At 43.4% G+C, this 23,859-nt stretch overlaps 1 protein-coding gene across 1 annotated transcript; it reads right to left on the reverse strand.

Moving 5' to 3' along the window:
- Nucleotides 1–13,560: 13,560 nt before the first annotated feature.
- On the reverse strand, nt 13,561–23,605 carry oat (ornithine aminotransferase). Its single transcript, XM_071907743.2, has 10 exons — nt 23,477–23,605; nt 20,749–20,980; nt 19,087–19,311; nt 18,850–18,945; nt 18,604–18,731; nt 17,690–17,812; nt 15,529–15,657; nt 15,231–15,344; nt 14,807–14,951; nt 13,561–14,458 (listed from the first exon to the last, which is right to left on the reverse strand). Exons 2-10 carry the CDS (start codon nt 20,960–20,962, stop codon nt 14,298–14,300), a joined length of 1,335 nt encoding a protein of 444 aa, XP_071763844.1. The 5' UTR covers nt 20,963–20,980; nt 23,477–23,605; the 3' UTR covers nt 13,561–14,297.
- Nucleotides 23,606–23,859: the final 254 nt, after the last annotated feature.

A 23,859-nucleotide genomic window follows, 5' to 3' on the forward strand; every position in this document is an offset into this window, starting at 1 on the left:
AGCCACTCAAGCCGACTGCAGCACCCCGAGAAAATCAATACCGTGCATATTGCTATAGCATTTCATTTTACTTACTCAATTAAATGTACCTTATTTTTTTAGACTGCAAGTGGGGAATATACAAGTCATTGATCTCGCTCCCTCCATTAAACTTTCTCTCCCTCCCACCCCTCCGTCCCCCCTCCTCTTCCTCAGATCCATTCTCATCTTCCCTTCCCATGGCGCCTCTTTGGGAGAGCTATTCATATTTCATATAATACCGAATATAAGACTCAAGGGTTGTTCCTAGAAGTTTCTGGAAGTGAAATTGAGCCACAGTATGAAGTCCTCCAGAGCCGTCCTGGCTTTGTTCAATAAAAAATGCCCTCTCCACTTTAATGGCTGCCATATTCCACAGCTGGCTGCTTCTACATTTATGTGAACCATTTTATGCATCCTCTTTTTTTTTCATTAGCACATCAAGTGCATCTGAAAGCTCACCCAACACTACCTCATTTATGCACTGTAGGTGTTATTTCGTTTTTCTCTTGTTAGCGTATCTCGTGGAGAACTGTGGGCTGTATGCGGAGTGTAAATAAATCCACAGGCCGGCCCCTATCAAGATACACACACCTCAAGAAGCCTGTGGCCACAAACCACCTATCACAATCAGAGAAATGACTTGGCCCATTGTACATGTGGAATTACACCACACACTCTTAAAGCACTGTTCTTGTGTCTAAGTCACAATATTGGCAATTACTGTGGGGATGATTGGATTCTTTGCAGGATGTCCACAACCAGTGGAGCATTGTGGGATGGATGAAGGGCTGCCACGGAGGGAGCCGGACTGTTATTCAGAGCGCCGGAGCCGACTGGAGATTGGCGGAACGGCTTGTGATGGAGGAGAGGCGTCGACGGGAAATCATCGGTGTGAAAGGTGTGATTTCAGAGAGCAGAAGAGGGAGACTCGGAGGAGGGAGAGAGCGAGAAAGAGGGGGAGGCAGAGAAAGATTATAGAAAAGGAGAGAGCATATATATACGACAAAGGAAAAAGCATAAATGTGACGCGCTCCGGCGGTCTTTGGGAGCCAAGAGAGCGGCGTGGCTCCCGCTCTCGGCACACAGTGGGGGCATTGTCCATCTCTCACATCCCAACAAAGAGCCGGGGTGCTGCACGGTCCACCCCCCACTCTCCAGGGAGGGATGTTGCACTAATGCTGCCTGCACAGGCTTGACAGCTTTCTTTTCTCTCTCTCCCCCCCCCTGAGGACTTTGACAAGTTCTTTGTACTTTTGGAAATTGTATTTCTGTTTTTTTTCTCCCATGTTCTTGCGGGTTAAAGAAAAAAAGATAAGTGAAGTCTAATAGGAACTAGGAGGAAAACAAACAAAAAAACACTAGCAAATACTTTGACTGATACAGCTGTCAATATGAACAAGGGCAGAATCACACAGATGGAGTCGATGCGAGTCTTGTTCCTCAGCCTTGTTTGTGTAAGTCGGGATTCCTTCGACTCCCCGGGTTTGCAGATGGTGCCGTACAATACAACACACAGGAGAGACTGAGCGATAACAACACCAGTCATTATTTTCCATCCCTACCTCTCCACAACTCATCATTACAGACCTTGATGTTCACTCCGCCACTGACCCCATCCAAGCCTTTAGTCTTGTTTTCCCTTCTCTCTCTCTCACACACACACACACACATATCATGTTGGGGTGAGGTGGAAAGTTACAGCAAATGCAGCCCATTTAGGTTCCATCATCAGAAAAGCCCGGCGAACACAAGATGTTTTAGAAAGCCATGCTGTTTCACCTCCTCCATCCCCTGCTTTTACCATCCTCGTCTCTATTAAATGGCTGGAGGAGAAAAACAGGACACAAGACAGTCTTCAGGGGAAAAAGCCTATGTGTCTGAAGAAATGTAGCTTAAATTCCAGAGATTACATTTTACCGGGGAAATGTCAAGGTGGATAGCATTACCTGTTATCTATCTGGAGGGTTCAGGCCCAGACTTGGCAACCGATGAATTCCCTATTAATGGATGAACAAGAAGAGGGGTTGAAAAAAAAAGAGGTTTTCCACTGTAGGTCCCTTTCGGTCCAGTGTTTTTTCCTCAGCACTTGGAACATGTTCAGGCTCAGCGTATCAACTTGAAAGTGGGCTTTGTGAGGCACAATGGTAAGTTTGTTCTTAAACCTGCACCGTTGAATTCCCCTGTAACTTCACTATAATGATCAACAATGAGATACGATTAAACTGTTACACCATGCTGTGCAATTTTCTATGTAAATCCTGGGAAATATATCTTGGTTTCTTTTGTAAAACAATTTAGTAATTTAGTGGTTTTTTACTGAGTGAATCTGCAAGTTTATGAGCAGACTGATTCACAGCTGCAGGAGGAAAAAAAGAGTCATTATAAATCTGATTCTGTGGAAATTAGTCCCCGAATGCTCATTAGGATTTTTTTTCAGCATGGCGTTTTAAAGAGTGCAGGACTTTGATTCATCACACTGTTTAAAATGCAAAATTGAATGTATTACATATTTCCACCATGATGGATGTTTTTATGTATTATATGTATTGTTTATATAAAATACATGACATATATAATAAAGATGTTTATAAACACTATATATGTATTCTCTGTTTGTTTTGTGAAGACATTGAACAGATTATGGGATTTTAAAGGGTGAATGGAGACATCAGACCCACTTTGTGTTGGATAATCCAGATAATATTCTGTTCATATTCTTTGAGCATCAAAGGGTTTTAACCCCCAGCAGCACCAGCAGAGCTGCACAGTGGCCAACAATAGAAGACAATAGAAGACTGTGCAGCTCACAGGTGTGAATGAGTGCAACGCTATGAACGTGAAGCTGGAAAAACAGCATGTATGTTCAGCAAACCGACAGATACATAAACAAAATAAACAACAAGCTATTACAGTACATGGCCTTTTACTACTACAAATGGATAAGTGGATTTGTTAAAATGACTTTTAAAAACATTTTAAGAAGTCAAACCCTTATATGCACGGCTCCTCAAATTGCGTTGTTCTCTGCTGGCAGCAGATTTATATGCAAATACAACTACAAGCCATTTGGGGGAAAAAAACAAGTTTTTGTGGAAGATGTTATGGACATTGCTTTTCATTTGTTGTGTTCCTCCGCCACTGACTCTGTCTGTAATTTACTGGCGTCAAGGCAAGCAAAAGCAATGTAAATTTGCTATTGTGTGCTATAGATTTATACAGAGAAATTTATTGTCTACAGAGCAGCCGGAAAAAGAAGCATAAAAGTAAAAGTTATGTTATGGAATCTATAAATTACAGAAAAACATTTAAAAACAAACAAAAAAATGGATAACAAAAAGTGTTATAGTTTCTCATCTTATGGTTTCAGCTTTATTGCCAGTAATTTATTGTATAATTTACATTTCAGTGTGTGCTGCAGCCTCTATACCACACACGAGTGGATTGATAGAGTGTATACTGTACACAATGAGACATCCCCATAACATTTCAGAAGATTTCTTGGACCGTTCACAGGCTGAGAGGATTTCCCAAAGGGGCGACTATTTACTGCAGTGGAAGTGTTTTCCAGCATTTAGAACAAGGACACACAAACGCTCACACAGTCCATTCCTTTTACCTCTTTCCTTGTGATAAAGCTCCTTCGAGTTCAGGGGCCTGAAGATCTCTGGCGTCGAGTCTTTCCCCCGCTGGGCGAGAGTGCCTGTCCCTGCCCAGGCCGCCTCTGTGATTGGCTGCTCTCTGTTGGAAATGGGGTATCCAGATAACGTAATGGTTCAGTACAAAAAAAAAGAAGGTACAAACTGAGAGGAGATGGGGTGGGTGATGTACAAAGCAATGTCAGCAGTTGGCAATCTTCACTGTCACTAATTGCGGCATCTGCCATGGTGGAGGGGGGAGAAAGCTGCTCCAGGTAAAGCAATCCAAATGCCAAACCTGATTTTATCACAGCCTGTCAGATTACAGCAAGGCTCCACACCGGCAGCCCACCTGCTTTTCCAAACTCACTGTTAGGGACTAGATTTAAAACCTTCAAACACATTTTCATTTGAAATTGCCATCCTCTCTTATAGTCAACCCATGCGGCGGCTCGCAACGCCACGTTCTGCTTTGCCCTCGGGCGAAGCAGATCAAAATTTGCATCTGCAAACAAGCTGTCCGAAACAGTATTCCCCCGCACAGACTGATGTGTGTATTGACCGTCAGTTATCTCAAACAGTCCGCGGCTCGGGTAAAAGCTAAAAAAAAAAAAAAAAAGCCAATCTGAGGTTGTCGGAGAGCGCCGGCGCGTTTCATCCCGCCCTCTGTCACATAAAATTCTCCATCTGACACCGTGCAATGAGAGGGAGGGGCAGCTCCATGCTTCTGTCACCGCGCTACACCGGGGGCATACTAATATCAGCCCGGTCCAGCTGCTCTGCACGCCTGGATGGGCAAGGTTGATTATGAAACATTACAGAGCCTCCCTGTCCGCCGAAACAAACCGCTGAACTGTGTGTGAGGGAGGTGACTGGCCACGTGTCAGAGAGGTCACCGGCCAATATGCAACGCTGTATGACTCTGTCCCGCAGGAGTCTGATTGCTTATTACTCAGCGGAGACTTTCTGAAACGCGCCTCCGGCTGTCTGACTTCTGTACGAATGATGCGAAAACAGACAGGCACAGTTTAGCCCTTGTGCTGTTTTTTTTTTCTGTTTTTGGAGTGGCATTTTCATTGAGACTTATACGAGGCCAGCGCACATGGAACGAGCCAATCCAAGCGAAGCCCATTGTGTGACATCACCCCTCGACTAAGTAGAAGGTGTGTTTTCCTGTGGTCAGCGGGTCACAGCGTTGCCAGACAAACCTCACGAACCGTTCACAACTCTCATTACGAGCGCCGAGCAGCCCAAACATAAATACACGGAATTTATGGATTTCATAAAGTGGTCGCGCGAAAAATATCAAGGGTGTGCTTGTTGAGGCGGCTCACTGGCTCTTTCCTGGAGTAAGCAGACATTGTGAATAGCCTACTGAAAGGCAAGGCTATTGCAATGTCAACACTTTAGGAAGATGGATGTATACTTTGAGAATAGAGCGGAGTAGCCCTAATCACCCCATTAAATTGCTGTTAACAATAAGGTCAGTGATTTGAAGCTAGACATGTTCTCCCCAGTTCCAGTGGATAAGCATTAAGAGACTCAGAGAGAGAGAGTGAGTGAGAGAGAGGGAGAGTCTGGTGGTGATGAAGGTTTAGCACACTGTAAAGTAATTTCCAATGAAAATGGAAGCCTTATCATGAACCCAGAAGAGCCTACATGCTGCACGGAGGGTAATCCGTCCCCAGGCTGCTGCAAAGACAAGCGGATATTGTTGTTGGCACTGTTAACACGTCCCGCAGCATCACCAGGTCTAGTGCTGGGCCGTCGGAGCCCCGGGCACCGAGCTGTGGCAAGGAGGGGCGGGGGTTGGGGGGGGGGGGGGGGGCAGTCAATTTTCCCAGCGGATGGCTACTGTGCCCGCTAACATACCATGAGGCCCGAATGTGCAGCATCAGCAGGGACACGGCGGACACTGAGGGATCAAAGCCGCGTGGAACCTCTTTGAATTCTGGAGGTGCATGAGGCTGAATGGAAAAGTTAGGAGTCCACGGAAGTTGCAATGACAGGATTTTCTGAGTGTCTGCACGGTCGTGCTCATCAGTGCCTCCCTGCCAGGGCTATGAATGTAACTCTGGGAATAGAACAGGTAATAAAAATTGTATCTCCCGATATGAGTGTGTGCTCCAGTCTGAGAATAGCGGCGAGTTCCTCTGGCAAGAGTCTTCAAACGGAGTCAAAGTCCCACACATTCACTCACATGTACGTATAAGGAACGCCAAACACTTTGTCATGTTTTGACAGATTGAGGTTGAGGCTCAATTGTCATTTGCATGTCAAGCGCTCTAGTAATCATAGCGCGGTGTGTGTCTTCCGTCGTGCCCCACCACGGGTAATTTGTCGGGAGCGGCCGCCTTTGAGGAAATGGCATATAGCTTTGATTAAGGCGTCGCTCTCTGGTTGTGCCACTCTCTGCTGCAGATGTGGCTGCCATTTTCCTTCCATACGTGGCTAGAAAACTGAGATTGTGACAAATGTGCGGAACTGCTTCCTCGATTAGAGAGGGCTCTCTAGAGTCTGCTAGGACCAACTTTTTAAACAGCGTTGGACCCACTGTGCATAGATGTAATTAGATCACAAATAGTTCTGCATGTAGAAAAGTCTTCTCCTGTTTAATGTGAAAACCAAGTTGCATGAAAGACGTGATTGCAATATGGTTACGATTCATAATCTAGATCCCAGGTGGCTGAAATTCATCGGAAGGCCCCTGGCTGTGAGAAAGAATGAGCGACTGGCCTCAGTGTAATTATCATCTCTGACCAAGATAGTCCAGTCATTGATTCCTCTGTGCTTAGATCACTGGGTCCGTGAGATGAAATTTGACATCCCTCATTAGTAATTAATTTGCACAGACGACGAGCAAGAATAATATTGCTGATTCATTTCACCACAGCTCCATAATGAGAGGAGAGGCCTTTTTTGCCTTTGGGCCAAGGGCAGCTGCAGCCTCTTGACACAGCGTTGCACCATGCTGCCATCGACAATACCTGTCATGTGAGAGATATGATGAAGCGCTGTGCATTATCGCACCTTTTTAATGTACCTTTGATGGCCTCCGCGCTGAACGACACCGACAGAAGCCGCTGAAGTAAAAAGTGACATTTCGTATTTGCCGAGCTCCGCTGTTCACAGAGTCGTCACTGTGGCACTCTCCTTCTGAGAGTGCCACAGTGACGGTTAGTGTCATGATTTATCCTTTATGACACTGAGAGCTTGCATGGCAGCTAGCCCAACCCACGCTTGTAGCCTCCTTGTCATTGCGAGTCCCTGCGTGATGGTTTCTGTAGCCGGTCTCCCTGGGAGTCCTCCCTCACACACACACACACACACACAAACACTCATTTTTCATCTGCTTCACCACCTCGCATCTGAGCTATGTACAGTGCAGCACACCCCGGCCCCAGTGTTGATGGAAAAAGCAGCGTATTTACAGGAAAGTGGGAATTTACCTGTCCTTCACCCCCGCCCACATCACTGCCTCCCTCCCCCTCCTCTCCCCCCAGGTGTCAGACAGTGTCTCCTTCCTTGTGTAAAGTGTGTCTGCTTCCTCTCCTAGGACGAGCAGAATGACCGCTCCATGCTTTCTGGGCCTGAGGCTTTGAATTCCTGTGGGCGCCATTACGGTCCCATTTCCCCTGGTCATTTTTCTCCTCTAGCAGTGGAAGCCGAGACCCACATCTCCTCCCCTTGCCCTCCTCCTTTTCCACCACCTCCTCCCGTCCTTTTCTTGCCTTAGCCTCAGCGCTGAACTCTGTAAACACTTGAGGCTTTGTCTGCAGCTGTTGTGGTTGGCGCGCAGCGTACAGCCAGGCCCTTACGGAGCATCAGTTTGTGTATATGGTGGACAGCCACTTGGGGTTGACCTGAGCAGACAGAGGGCGGCACAAAGGCGAAGCCACTGTGATTGGTGCCGTCTGCGGCTTTGTGCATCCTCCGCATGACCGTGTTTCCTGGCCACAAGGGGGTGGCCTGCTCTCATTTTACTGCACTCCCAGTGTAGTAGTTGCCATATGTGAGCGTTGAACCTCCCCATTGGAATAGTAGCTGCACTTCTGACCAAACCGAATCTAAATTAAACTCAAACCCCAGTCACATTAGGAGTGTGCACTACCAGTCCAAAGTTTGGACGCAGCACATTCTTCTTTATTTTTACTATTTTCCACATTTTAGAATAATAGTAAAGACATCCAAACTATGAAATAACACAAATGGAATTATGCACTGACCAAAAAAGTGTTAAATCAAAACTATCTTATATTTTAGATTCTTTAAAGTAGCCGCCCTTTGCCTTGATGGAAAGGCAAAGGCTTTGGAAAGAAATTCATACATAGGCATCAACTTCACTATTTATATTTGTCTAAAAACTAATTTCAAGCATTTAAGCGTAAGCCTTTAGATCAAAATGGCTTTAAGATAATGAAAAACATAGTACATTCAAGCAGGTGTGTCCAAACCTTTGACTGGCAATGAATATGAACACAGTCGAGCTGCCACCGATGGTTTCGAGACACTGACATTCATTCACCTCAAGTATCTCACTCCCGCAGTCTTGAGGTCATGAGGATTTATGGAACTCAGGTTTCCTCGCTATAGTTTCTTTAGGCAAATTGTGATACTGCTGGTTCACATTCATTTAAAAGTCAGCTGAATGAATCACACCTTGGCAACAGACCCACTGCCCAGGGCCTTGGCTTAACCGTCTCTTACCTCTGCTGTGAATCTTTCCTCATTCATTATATTGAAGCAAAGCTCTACCACTGGTAGTCCATTGACTCTAATTATGCCTCTCCAGTCAAAAAAACCCAGACAGCGATGTTCCCTCCCGTGGACAATGAAATTCATTGAATTTGTAATCAAGTTTATTTTCTAATGGAAAATGAAGAGAAGAAGCCCGACGATGTGAACAACAGGTAGATGAGTCATCCTCTGCTCACATATCGTTTGGTACTGGCAGGTATTCTGCATTCAATACCACAGGGGCCAGGAATGCAGACAGAAAGATGATGCCTTGGATACTGTCGGTTGTTTTGTCCATGATCACTGCGGTGTGATCAGCCTGCAACTCCATCCTGGGCCTGTATGGAAAGGAGTTTGTATGGGAACATGGCAATTACTGCAAAAGAAATATGCATCTAAGGGGATTATTTAATCTCACAGTTAGTCATAAAATCTTATTTTAAAGAAAGATAAGAAAAAAGAGAGATAATTTCACTTGTTATGGATGCAGTTTCCCTCATTCCAAGGAAAGTGACAGTGAAAGCAAGTTGAAATATGGCAAATTAATTGAGTTGAAAGTGAAATCTCACCCCGAAGGCTGATTTTTTTTTCACTAAAGAGATAAAACATTAAGACTGAACACAAGAGTTTCTGACTTGTTAAGATGTTAATTTTATTGCAGAGAGGGAGGGACCGGACTCCGCAGCAGCCTGCAGACCTGTCTTCGATTCACAAATAAATCAGGTGAGGGTGTGACAACCCAGGCGATTGCTCTGAGTGTCACACTCGCCAAGTGTACCTCGGAGCAGCAGGGAGTGACGTGTCCTTCTGAGGACCTTGCTGCGTTTGATCAATACGTATCCCCTCCGGTGTGAACCGGAGGAGGCGCACGGAGAGGGAGAAAATGGTCAGTGCACATTACTCTTTAGGGATTATGTGTCGTTTTGCCCTTTACGATGCACGTGCATTTTATCAATGCACTCAGATGTCATAAATTGAAGCGACTTAATGCAAAAGGCCCATTAATACGAGCCCTGGCAGGAGAGCCCAACAATTTCCCCTGATTTATCTGTGGTGATAGAGGGGAAAAACGAATAGCTTACCCTATTCCAGCACTGCATCAGTAATAATTCTCAAGCTGGCACCTTATTCTCCACAGGTTTAATGGATACAAAGCTTTTTAATTTATCCTCTTCTTAACTGCAACTGTACCTGAATTAAATTAAGGCAAGGTACTTTGATTACATCCTCACTAAGCACCACAAACTGATTTCTTCATTGCATAAGAAATGGATACAAATAGGCTGGCTGAGAGAGAAAGTTAGAGGTAGAGAGTAGGGATGGGACGGTATATCGAAATTCAACATATCGCAATACATAAATGTGACAATACGTGTCGTGGGGTGAGGTCAAACACTTTGTAATGACATTTTGTTTACATCATTGTTTACGTTCCAGCAGCAAGACTTGTGGCTCAGAAATAAACATAATTCTCCACAGTCAAACTTTGTTGTCATTGAACTCTTATTTATTACATCGTATCGTGGTTGTATCGAATCGTGAACCCCATATCGTGTATTGAATCGTATCGTGAGATATCGTCCCATCCCTAGTAGAGAGGACATACAGAGATAAACATATGTAAGAAAGTCAGATGGAGAGAGGGAAGGAGAGAGAAAAGATAGAGAGAAAGGAAAACCAAAGAACTGAGAGAGGGCAGCAAGAGGAGCCAACCAGTCTGGATGAGCCACTCTTGACCATGAGACCTTCTTGCTTCTTGGTCTATAGGGAATCATGGAGGAGCAGATTTACTCCCGCCTTTGATGCCAGCCTTGCACCGCATGAATGGGCCAGGCCGGCTGTTGGCATGCAGCGTGTGAGGGAAAAGCTTTTACAGGTGCATCTAAGTCTATAGCTTTGGCTGAGTGTGTCAAAGCCGTGGCAGCCGCCGGACCTCCGCGTTCCCAAGATCCTCGCAGAGCCGCGGCCTGTCACTCGCTTGCCAAGACTGGAGCTCATTTGTGGGAATACGGTGCAGCCTCGGAGTGCTGTGGAGTGGGATGCGGCTCCCCGGCGAGTGTGTAGGATCAAAGCCTGCGCAGGACCCAAGCGCATTGCTCCGTGTCACCCAGTGATCACCCTCACTGCTCCTGCCAGGCTGGATTCCACTCATATTTCACAAGCAAACGCCGGGCCTCGCTCACCTCTCCGTGCCGCCTCACATGAAATAATGACCTGTCTTAGATTGTGGGCTGTGTGTACTTTCGCCCCAAACTACAAGTCGCCTGTTTTGACTAGAGTAAAATCCATCCAATGTGATCATAACACTCTGAATATGAAGCCTTCAAACAAGGAAGACAGAACTACGCCATAAATCACAAAGTGTCAAGCACTAAAGTGATTTGTCATGTGGATTAATTCGACCTTAATATCACGCAGTGTGTTGTTTTTATTCTACATCTGTTTCATAATGAAAAACCCGTCAACTTTTTCAAAACGACTTTCCTGTTTTTAGCAAACAGGGAGCGAGGAAATTGGAAGCCATGTGGTTGCCTTAATTACTACTGACTAATGAGAACCTCAACTGTTTTACAAACAGGTCTGTTGATCCCACGCTGTTACGTTTGCCACACTACATCGATTCAAAGTGGGTTTGCCTGCAAGTTCTTAATTAACTACAAATTAATAAACTCCAATTCGACTACACTCACTGTGCCTCTGCAGTCAATGCTGCACACGATTGGAAAAACGCATAATAAGGAATCTTCCTCTCATGCACATGCAGAAACACACAATTCTCTTCTTGTTTATCTCTCTTGACCTATTCAACTTGAGCTAAGGTCACGTCATGTCACAACCTCACACTATCTCCAACAGATATGTTGGTTAAAGGCTTCGACTGACAGCTCACCTGAGACTGGAGCCACAAGATCCAGTTCAGTCAACCGCTGCACAGCTTCTTCATTCCACTGGCTATGACAAATGTCAAATGTGTCAAATCTCCACCCTTGAACATCCCAGAACCCCACATCTCTCTCTTTTTTCCCCTCTCGCTGTCTGTCTCGTCTCTCCCTGTCGTTAGTTTACTGATGTCGGGCTGGGGGAGGGCGACGAGACAGGCTGATAGATGGATCATCTCTTGAGGAGGGAGAGGAGGGAGTTGGTCCCTTGGGTGGCGGGAGCTATGGCTGTCTGCGTTGGTGTTGGATCTGATTTACACACCATGGTCGAACAGGTTAAATAGCCCACTTAGGTTGGTGTAGGAAAAACAAAGCAAAGCTGGGGCCATGTATCCAGATTGCTTGGTGGGTCTGTAAAGTAAAAATACCTGCAGTGCACCTTTAGTGTTTTTATCCCCATATTTCTTACTGTTGTTTTGCCTTTGCATAGCAGACCATCCAAGACTTGGATATGTTTATACGCTACTGCTTTTGAGTTAAGTGCATGATTGATGTGATTTCCGATTACATATTTCATGGATTCATACCTATTTAACAACCATCCTCAAAAGTCATATATCAGTGGAGATTGTGTCAAAATCTAAGGAACAAACCTAATCGTTCTGTAACATATGGGTGTATTATCTATGAAGCTGGAGTTCTGGTTTCAGTATGAACCTTGAGTTTGAAGTGAGTGAGTGCACAGCACCATCTAGTGTTGCATCTGTAATCACTTAGAAAATAATGGACCAAGTGCATAAAAATGTCTGCCTCCTGGATGGGTGTCATTCAGCCCTCCCACTCATTCCCACAGTACAACGCTCTCCCAGTGTTTCTAACAGCTTCTTAACTGGCAAAACATTTGGCTGCTTTGCATTATGGGATAAATAATGACATGAAAGTGCAAAGCTGGCATCTTTATGCACCTGGTCTATTACAGAAGTCTGAAGTGTCAAATATCAAGTATTAAGTTTATTCAGTCCAGACAAACAACACAACAAAAATTAAGACTGCAATCATTTATTATCAGAACAATGATGTAACAACTTAAATAAGATATTGCCTTTGAATGAGCATTCAATGCGCAATAGTTAAATGTTTTTAAAAACATACAAGTTTTCAGCAAGTTCAAAGAAACAGCATGAACAGATAAATATTCTTCAGCAAGTTCAAAGAAACACTGTACAGATAGTCAAAACCAAACAAGCCTTAGCGAGCAGAACATGAGTTTTCATTCAAGTCATTTCTGATACGCCCCTTGCAGAAATAATATATCCCAAATTATACAATATAAAAAGCAACAGAGATTTACCTCTATTCTGTTTCAGTGGGAGTATTTAAACCTTTGATTCAACATGAAGCAAAAATTTGCAATCAGGGTTACAATTGCCAGTAAGTATTATTCACAGTATGTATATCACAGTATGAAATGAAAGTGGGTCTACAACTACATAAAGTGTGTGGTCATGTGTATTGGGACTGATTGGTGAACTGTTGGTGAACTAAGAGTTTTTGTGCAATTCCCAAACTTTTCAAGACCTGTAAATTTACGAATTCCTCATAGACAGTGTTGGGGGCACCGTAATGAGTAACACATTCGTTTTTCAATTCATGTAATCCGTTATTAGTTATTTTCTCAAATTTGCATTTTGTTACTTTTATTTTCCTTTTAAATGGTTAAAGTTTTAGTTAAACAAAAAAAAAGAAAGCATTGTGCTACATGACGATGCAGCAGGCTGGCAGCGCAGTGGAGGCTTGCAGGCTAAGACTAGCTTTCAGAACGGACACAATGATAAACTGCAGAACTTGGAAATATTCAAATTACTTTGAAGAAAAAGGATAAGAACACTATTGTTAACTATGAGCTGTGCATTGAGGAATTGAAAGCACTTGCCAATGTGTTGTGAGCGCCATCTGCTGTTAATTTTGATACCAGACACGATCAACTAAGGCTACTAGTTAACCGTATATCAGTGGTACCCAGATAAAGGAAAGCTATCTTATCTTTCAGAGGTACACAGTCTACTGTTTAGATAACAGTAGATTGTGTATTTCTATACAATAAGAGTGAGGACATCACCAGAAGACACATTTTAAAGGCCTGTTTTGGCCTGGATAAGTGGATAACTTGACAGTACTCTAATGAGTTACTTTTAATAAAGACTAACTTAGTAAAGTAACTGTTACTATTTAGGGCATGTAACAAAAGTAAAGTAACTAGTTGGTTTCTTTTCCCAACACTGCTCAAATGTAACAAATTGGTTTCAGAAAAAGTAGTTTTGATAGATAAAGTAGTTGCAGTCAAAGTTTCACTTCAAACAAGTGGTATTCATCCATCAACACCATTATCAGGTTGTTAGTGCAAAATGTTCTCCTGCACATAGGTCACACAAACATAACTGTATGCCTTTGTTGAAATAAAGAACTGAAATAAAGCCTATGTAACTTTGGATTGTATGCTTCCCTGGTAAAACCACTGATCCCTTTTGAGAATTAGAAGGTTCGACTAAAGACATCACATTGCATTTTTTACTGCATAAGTTACCCAAGAAAAAAGGAATTAACTAGTCCCAAATTCATCAGTTTAGATGAATTATGCAATTGATTATTAACACCCATTTAGGACAATTAAAATAAAATCAGTGAACAACCTTGTGCTACAGCCTTTTCTGCAGCAGGCTAACAGAACCCTTCCCTTGCAGCACTTCAGAGAGAAAATATGTTCTGGTGGCAGAAACTGCACCATTTCTAAAAAGAAAATGATGCAGCACTGTACAAAACAGTATCAGTGTAACCTCTGAGAAACATCCTCGATTTCAGTCCTAATATACTGTATCTCTACAGTAATGTTCTTCAGAGAAACACCAAAAAAAAAAAAAAAAAAGGAGAAACATCAATTGGTAAATGCTTACATTGACTTTTTGACAGTATAGATTATCAGATCAAAGGTTGTCTGTGCATGACTGAGTAGCTATAGTGCTGTAATTTAGAAGGACATGATGGTTCTCTGGATGATATCAACGCACTCTTGCACCTCGTGCTCGTTGATGATGAGGGGAGGGGCCAGGCGGATGATGTCACCATGGGTGGGCTTGGCAAGCAGTCCGTGGTCACGAAGACGCAAGCACACTTTCCAGGCATCATAGTCTAGGGGAATTATATTATCACGGGTCAGAACACTTGACTGCAGGGTGAAATCCCACTAGCTACTGAAGCTTTACTCTTCATTTTAGCTGAACAAGAATCTTGTCCTGCACATGGAATTCACTAATGTGTGGAGCTGCCTTAAATTTCAGCCTGGATTCGAGCTATGCCCCAAGGCCTGAAGTGCAGCAAAATAAGTTAGCTCAGATCTTGCTTGATCTACAAAACTGACACGTCTGAGGAACAAAGAAGCTTATTACTGCCCTGCTAAACGTTCAAAGATACAAGAAAAAGTTACAAAATCATACCCACTGAGAGGACAGCAGTGTTACCAGCGGTGCTGTACTGTACCTTTAGTCTCCTTGATGACGATGGCGTTGAGCAGGCCTTTCCCTCTGACTGTGGTGACGATGTCTTTGGGCAGCTGTCTCAGCTTGCTCCGCAGCAGCTTCCCCATCCTGTCGGCGTTCTCTGCCAGCTTCTCCTCCTCCAAGACCTGCAAAAGAGGAACGGATGAGTTGCTGTTTTGAGTAAGCGCTTATGACATTTTTGATTAAAGTGAAATGTACATTTTTCTATTAGTGATTTAACACAAATGTTGAACTTTGTAAGCAAGAGGCCTTAAAATGATTTAACTTAATGATGTGGTGCATTAGAAAACTGGAGGACTCTCCATCAAATTAATTAAACCAAAGGAAGAAAATAGATAAAAGTAATGAATTCTTGAAGGTAGACAGACGAGCAAAAGGCAAATTAAGGTCAGTCCGACGCTGACCTGAAGTGCAGCAATAGCAACGCGGCAGGCCAGGGGGTTGCCTCCATACGTGGAGCCGTGTTCCCCAGGCTTGATGGTCAGCATCACCTCGTCATCACACAGCACAGCAGATACCTAAAGCACACAAACACAAATAGACAAGAGAGTTACATAACTGCTAGGATCTATACTCATATCCAACAAAACTGGACTGCTAGGATCTATACAGTCTACCGAACTTTGACTCCCTTACAAAGCAAATCGATAATGTGATGTGATAAAGTGTGACTGAACGACAGCAGGTTAAAAAGATACTCACAGGGTAGACTCCTCCGGAGAGAGCCTTGCCCAGCAGTACCACATCTGGACGCACTTCCTCGTAGTCCACAGCTAGGCGCCGGCCGGTACGCGCCAAGCCCGTCTGGATCTCATCGGCAATCCACAACACCTGGACAAACACACAGGGATTCACAGTAGAAATCTAAAAAATCCTGAAAAATCTCGATTTTACCACAGTGCCACAGCAAGCGGAAGTGTGAGTCTTCACTCCTCTATACCTATTTGTCATGGTTGTGTCATTTTCCACAAATCAAGTCTGTTAGTTATTAAAGGAGTTAAAGAGTTTTTGGGATACCGGCCCATTGGCCAACTTACCGATTACGTGATGAGAACATAGACACCAACATGATCCAGATCAAGTGTCTGATAGATCATTTGCTCCGGTGCTCCATGCTAACTCTTATGCATACACTATGTTGAGTGATACTGGCATAAGAAGACTGGCGGTTTAGAAGTAAAAGGTTGAATTTTAAAAATGAAATATCATTAACTCAGCATAGCTGATGTAGCCACGGTTTATTTTTGAAGCCATTTCAGGTGAGCAACCACATAATCATCCACTGTGACTTTTGGCTGTACACCTTCACTTCCTATGAAAACAGAACAAGTCATGCTCCAAGTCTCGTGGCCAGAGAGACCTTCCAACAGGGAAGGTAGTCCCTGGTAGTTCAAAACAGTACATACATTTTTATCATATACTCAAAACTGCCAGACTTAGCCACATATCATGTAAAATGACTTTCCATTTAGCTTTACAGCTGCTACAAGCTCTCATTTTTGAGATAATGCTAGTCGCCAACAATCACTCAGCATAGTGTATGCGTAAGTGTTAGCATCGAGCACCAGAGCTTAATGATCTACCAGGGACACGTGGATGATTTTGGTGTCTACATTCTCCTCACACACAGACCACTGCCATTTTAAACTCCCATAATCCTCTTCATATGGGAATGAGTTTCCATGACACCACACAACGGCAGAACGTACTTCTAGGTTTTTCATCTTATTAGTTTACATGGACTCCTGCCATACAGTGACATATGATGATATATAGCTAAATCCTTTGATAAGACATATTCTGATATTTTGTAATAAATCACATTGTTGCATAAGCAGTCCTTCTATGTATCGAATATGCTACAGTATAAGCTATGTTAGCAAACAGCTTAGTTGCTCATGTTGACTAGTCAAGTAGGCTAATGTGAGTGTATTCTCCATAGCTGATCAACTAGGAGGCTGGAGAGCAGAAACCACAATCAAATAAACTGATAATTATGTCACTGCCACAAATGCACCGTGGGACTATAGACAATCTACTTGTACTTTACTTTTTTGACATCTGCATAGTATAGTATCATACCATACTATCCGTTTAGCTCAATGATTGTTATACTGTAAACCTGTACTTGGCCTGCTATTGGCCAATAAAAATAAAGTTGAGATGGCCTAAGGGTGTGATCACACCTACAGTTTGTTTACTTTGTTGCATTTTCATATTTGGTTTGTTTGGGTTCAAGCTGTCCAATTACGAGTGAACCAGGGCTTGTAATCATGTCACATGGACTCACAAATAGCTGGTTTATTGGGCAGAGTTTGGATAGGTGCTTGGGAGGAGCACCTCTAGAAGAGCTCGGCTCTGTGTGTTCGTTCATTAGTGCGTTCATGTGTAAGGCTTTTTGCAATGCACATTGCTTTGGAATTCCGGAATGCACTGTTCAAGCCAAACAAAGGCCCAAGAGCTTTGCATGAGGGAAATACAGTGTGCGCTCGTCCACTAGACAGTACAGTAGAAGTCTTACAAGCATGAGCCAGCTCTAGGTTGGTGCACTGTACATCCACATACCAGGAAATAGCTCGGTGAATTTCGAACTTCAGTGGCTAAGTCAACACATTAACCAAATATTTTGTTCAGCAATTCTCTTAGTTCCAAAAACACTATGCAACCACAGCACTTTGGTGTTAACAGGTGGAGTTTTGAAAGTCAACATAGTTTCACTCACTCCAATCATGCCTACCACCTCCCTCCACCCGAGCACCTATAAAGATTCTGGCAGACTTGTTTTGTTATGTGTGAATTCCCAAGAGTAACTGCTGGCTATCATTTAAAGAATTCATGCTTGCATGTGTTTGTCAAGACTCACGTTGTGTTTGGTGCAAAGTTCTCTGATTTTGGTCAGGTAGCCCTGGTCGGGCACCACCACCCCAGCCTCCCCCTGGATGGGCTCCACCATGAAGGCTGCAACATTAGGGTCCTGAAGGGCTTTCTGGGGACGCAAAAACAAAAGACCACAAGACCAACCAGTCAGACATTGTTATCTATGTCCAAGATAACTCTATCAATAGATACATGCTACTTAGTAGTCAACCTAGTCAATCATTAGGTTCCTGTGTTTACATAGACAAGCAGGGAGTCAGCTCAGCTAGTTTTGGAGGATAATAAATAAGCCTTGTTTTGGAAGATAAGGACACCATAATGTGGTTGTCAAAATAAGGACCAATTCACCACCTTGCATAGCTGCAGCCTGCATAATCATTTATGTTTGTTTTTTGTTTTTCCTCCCGGTTTGATTTTCAAGAAAATAGCATGTGAATGCAATACTGTTTAGCAGTCAACTTGGAAGTCCAGGATGCAGACCTTGCCACCAGCACATGAATACAACATAATAGTTATGGCTAAGAAATGATGATGAAACCTTGACATATTAGCTGCCTGTACCAGTATCACACATTGGAAATCCATAGTAATGTTTCTCTACGAGCGCAACAATAAGAAAACAACAGATCAATCTTGTAGACAAGGTCAAAACCTGTACGTCTAGTACAGGTATGTTGTAGAAGATGAGCTCAAAGCCTGGCATATGAAGCATACATTTCTGCCCACATTGTTGACATTTTACAGTGCACTTTGCCCAGTGAGTTGGCCCAAGGGTCACAAAACATTTCCACACATTTGCTGCCTATGACAGAGTCAAACTCAAAAACGTCACATTGGAAATCCATTGTAATGTTTCTTTATGGCCGAAACAAATCTTGAAGGTAGGATCAAAACCTGTACCTCCAATGCAGGAATGTCGTTGTATTCGACGAGCTCAAAGCCTGGCATGTAGGGACCGAAACCTTCGTAACTACTGGGGTCGGTGGAGCTGGAGATGGCTGCCATGGTGCGGCCCCAGAAGTTACCATCTAATCAAAGAAGAGTCAATAACATGGCATGGTTATCGGATTGTATTCAGTTTACATCATTAAATAATGTAGATAATTTGAAAATTGGGATCTATTAGTTAGGACATAGGCTACTTACTTGCAAAAATGATTTTGGCCTGGTTTTTGGGAACACCCTTTACATTGTATGCCCACTTACGGGCTAGCTTGCAGGCAGTCTCACCAGCTTCAACACCTTGGGTACAAAAAGAAAAAATGTAATTAAATACAATCATTACGACCTTTGAAGATGTACCGCAGTACACACTTAAAACACTTTGCTGTTTCTAAAATAGCCGTAGCCATAATACACACACATCCCTGATGCTTTCCTTACCGGTGTTCATGGGCAAGACTTTGTCGTAGCCGAACAAGTTGGTGATGTACTCTTCGTAGGCTCCCAGCACGTCGTTGTAGAACGCTCTGGAGGTCAGGGTGAGTTTGCAGGCCTGGGCGTTGAGCGCAGCGATGATCTTGGGGTGGCAGTGGCCCTGGTTCACCGCACTGTAGGCACTCAGGAAGTCATAGTATCTGTTGCCCTCCACGTCCCACACGAAGAGGCCTGGAGTAAAGAGGACAAACAGAGAAAACAGGTCACAAGATGATACTGTCTTTTCTGAGTCACTTTTGGGAGGTGTTTGTAACCCATGAGTAGGTTTTGTAACCTTCTGAGGAAAATTACTAGAGCATGGGTCTCAAACTCGCGGCCCGCGGGCCAATTGCGGCCCGCGAGACGATATTTTGTAGCCCCCACCTTAATATGAAAGTTTAATGTTAGTGCGGCCCGCAAGTTTTATATGGATGGCACTTCACAGTATTGTGTGCGGAGCTGAACGAACCTACCAATCACGGTGGGGTATATGGCTCTCGGGGGTGGGACATCGACCGGGCTTGATGCAAGCAGAGAAACATTTCTCAATGAGTGAAAGTTACAGCAGCATTGCCATGGAGAGTTTTCTTCCGTGCCTGGCTGGCTGCCTCGTTTCTATTGGGCACACGCGGACTTTCGTCCCAGCGCGCTGCGTTCACAACACTTCCAAAAAAAAGTTTTTTAAGTTGCTGCCCAGCGGGACATTATACGTATATATGTCTCTCTCTGACAAAATAAATCAAAGTGATGCGTACGCGGCGGGATAAAAGAAAAGTAAGGAACTCAATGTAGCCTAATGTAGTCTGCAGTCACATAGCGACACCTGTCCGTCGGCGATAACAGTCCCCGGTAACCCGGACCAATTATAGGGTCGCACCGTTATTTGTGGGTCATTATTTTTTATTTGCATCGCGCTATTTGCATTGCCTCACACGATGAACACTACATATATTTCTATATGATGTCATTTATTTTTTTTGTTTCTATGACTACGTTTACAACAACAACAACAGCACGGTGTCATTTCCGCTTCTTTTTCCTGTAACAACAGCACGGCGGATAACACTCCGGGAGCAGTCGCCTTTTTGCGCTCGCTATCCCGGTACTTTCTACCATCTACAAATGCCATGGTGTTCATGTCATCATGAAAGACATGAACATCGAGCGCAAAAACAAAGGAGACTGCTACCGGGCTATTATCCGCCGACCGCCGTGCTGCTGTCACAGGAAAAAGAAGCGGAAATGACGTTCAAAAAGCCGAAAAGCCATGTTCAGAAGAACAGTTCATGTTCTTCAATGTTCCATTCATGTTCAGGACAATTCATATTCAGAAGAACCCATTGAGGTTAAAGAACTGTTAATAAAGACGTTTAAATCTTATTTTGTGTTAAAAAATAAAAATAAAGACATTTGAGAAGATTGGATTTTTTTTAACAAAGCTTTTCTTGTGGAATACCTGATGCGGCCCAGCCTCACCCAGACTCTGCCTCCAGCGGCCCCCAGGTAAATTGAGTTTGAGACCCCTGTACTAGAGCTTACACAATGGCAAAACATGTACAATCTTTATCTATAATGTATCCATTAGTCAGACCATCCTCTTCAGACTATTCATGTCCAGAATGTGCTCACCCTCTCCTTTCTCCAAGGCCACAGGGAGGGGGTGGTAGTTGTGAGCTCCATACTTGTCTTCGCGGGCGTAGACCTCCTCTGAGGTGAGGGGGAGGTAAGACCTCAGCTTGGAGGCAGCGGTGGAAGCGGGACGCGTGCCGGAGTGGATACTGCGATGGAGCAGAGGCGTAACGCAGCTCAGGCTGCGGTTGAGCTTGGACATCATCCCGTTCATGGTGATACGTTTCTACGTCTACACAGGTAAAAAAAAAAAAGAGAGAAATAGATAGGTTTTTAGATTAGATAATAGATTAGATTTTGCAAATTTGTCACTGAGGTTTGCAAAGATCTGATTAACCTGCGAGCAGCAGGCGCATGGCACAGGTTCAAAACAAGACACATGAAGGGCCCGACAGAACAGCCCTCCTGTTAGTTTACGAATCGTGCAACTGTTTAACAAGCTGGCTCAGGCTTCAATACTTAACACAGAGGACAACTCGCTTTTCCACTCTCACAGGGACTTTGCTGTTGTTGGCAAGTCTATCCACCAGTGTCTGAAAGTAACTTTTTGACTGGAAAACTAATAACTAATTTTTACCATCCAAAATAATGAATAGAAATATGTCACCCTACCTGTTTTCAATGCTATTTCTTTTATAGAAACAGGTACTGAACATATGCATACAATGGATCAAGACCAAAGACTGTCTATAACCAATGCATTCAAATGTTATCGTTTCAAAAAGTTACCAGCCAGTGTGGCGGTGACACATTTTATCAGCGTCTGCCAGGCATTGTTTCTGAACCTGTTATTCCTATTAAACTGATGCGTCAGATGAGCCCAACCCATCACTTAATGATACCCAACCCATTACTTAATGATACCAGTGCTTAATGATGGCCAAAGAAAATAGTGTTTGTACCTTTACATCAGAATCATTACATTTAGCTCTGGGATGTCACTTAAGCTTTTGTGACAAAAAGCGCCCCCTTAAAAAACCTCAAAAGCCACAAAGGGTGAGGCCTGTGATATACCAAGCCATTGCAATGTGAGATTTCATCTACGCAGCGTATAGGCTTTATGTGCCTGCTGAGCAACGCATCTCTTTCACATTCAGCACAATAGAGTGAGAGCGACTGACCTTTGCTGGGCCCTGAGTCTACATAAACTAATCCCACAGCACCATGGCTACTCAACTATGATGTTCCAGACTTTTCTGTCTGGTCATAATCATTAAAATGTTTTAGATTTCCACTCACCATCTTCAAGTATTTAAGCACCTACTACTTTTCTTGCTATTGACCTTGCTATCTTAGAATGTATATTACTTTTTAAATGTTAAAATATCTGTGGCACAGAGAGTGACCTTCATTATGGTCCAGCAGAGATCTCATTGTGAGGCTGAATGGCTAAGCGCTGACTTACACCAACATTCAACAGTCTTTTTGGCTTCCATGTTGGCTGACATAAATCAAGTTTTCAGTTGTGACAACCCAAAATGCCTGAGGCGGTGCCTGGTAAAGTTGGTTACCTAAGCCTACCATCACATAATTGTGGTTGCAATTCATAACAGCAGATGCTTATCCCCAAGGCTAGCACTGCAGACCAACTTCTCTCAGACCTAAATAATTTGAATTAAATTTGACTAGCACCAATATTGACTCACATTATGTGTTTTGTTTTTTTAACCAAAGAAAAGAAAAACCTGCATGCTTCACTTTGCATGACAACAATTAGTACAAGAAAGTTTTGGGTTTTTTTTTTAATATATTTTTGAAATAGTAGTGAGTGACATTTTGGAAAGAGCAGCTGTTGCATAAAAGCACAGCTAATGGGGATCCTAAAAAACAAATAAAAGACCAATGGGAATGCGAGATATACAGCACCGGTGGTTTTGGATAATCAGTAATATTTTACAGTGAATAAATACACAAAGCAAACAGACAGCACCTGGCTGGAATACACCCAAGGACGACTCCGAGGAAATTTGGTAGTGGAAGATGATAGGTTGTGTGGAGCTGCCTCCCCCGCCACACCCCCTGCACCACAGCCAGTGGCTAAAATAAGACTAGAGGTTCACCTCAGCTGCCAACTATCACATGTTACTACTACATCATTACACAGAACATCTAGCTACCTGACAAAACAGTGTAGAAGACTGGTTAGCTGTGAGATGTACCAGCCACTGAGTAAAAAAAAGGTCCCTGCCCTGGGGAAAATCCCTGCTAGCTATGACACGTTGACACTGTGCAGTTTTAATTGATGTGGCCAAGCTTTGTTAGAGAAACTAAAACCATCACCAAGGTGAGGCGATAGCCTGGCGGGAGGCACATTCACACATTACCAGTGTCTGCCAGGCAAGGTCCCCATCATGGAAAAGTACCTGCAGCCAGTTTGGCTAACTAGCTAGTGGCTAATCTACTAATTTAACGTTACTTGGCAGAACGAGTCACAGAGCCAACATTAGTTAGCAAACAAAGTCCCTTACTTTTAGGGTAATTATATCCTTGAAAATCGTTAGACAGTCATATATTTATGTAACGTTAGTGTTTAGTAAACCACCTTCTCACAGCAGGTGGCTTACTAAACACTAACTTTACATAAAGCGTTACGCCACTTCATTTCACTAGTTAGGTTACTTAGTACCAGCTAGCTAGCTAACGTTAGCTGACCACTGCTGTCAGAATTTTAGCTAGCAAATGTTCATGCTAACGTTTTCAAACAGGTCGAAAATAGTGGAAACAGTACCACAAAATCCCAAAGAAACGTAGTTCAGAATCCTCTTGAAAACACGAGTGATCTACGACCTGTCCGATGTTTGAAACTGAACACTTTAGTGCCGCTAATCTCACCCAATGGTTTTATAGTGATCTCAGTAGTAGGCGTGTGCAGACTGGGCGGTGAAAATATGACCTAATCTGCGTCGTTTGATGTCACAGCCAAGACAAGACACTCCCCATGTTGAAACTTTCCAGATTATTGCAGTGATCAGTCTGGTTTCATCAGTAATAGCTACGATTTCGACCGACTGTAGCTGTGGTAATATGCGTGTTATTGAAAGACCGATAGTATTGCAGTGGCTATACCTGTGACTCCATATAAATAATATATAACTGTATATAAATAATTAA

This window comes from Centroberyx gerrardi, chromosome 20, assembly GCF_048128805.1.
Source record: "Centroberyx gerrardi isolate f3 chromosome 20, fCenGer3.hap1.cur.20231027, whole genome shotgun sequence".
Taxonomy (NCBI): Eukaryota; Metazoa; Chordata; class Actinopteri; order Beryciformes; family Berycidae; genus Centroberyx; species Centroberyx gerrardi.

What these genes read in the sequence shown, in the direction of transcription:
- oat (XM_071907743.2), bottom strand. Translation starts at nt 20,962, where the DNA reads ATGAACGGGATGATGTCCAAGCTCAACCGCAGCCTGAGCTGCGTTACG. An exon ending in ACGACATTCCTGCATTGGAG is followed by an intron (nt 17,813 to 18,603) that starts GTACAGGTTTTG and finishes TTGCGTCCCCAG; the next exon opens with AAAGCCCTTCAGGACCCTAA. An exon ending in CGTCATCAAGGAGACTAAAG is followed by an intron (nt 14,459 to 14,806) that starts GTACAGTACAGC and finishes TAATTCCCCTAG; the next exon opens with ACTATGATGCCTGGAAAGTG.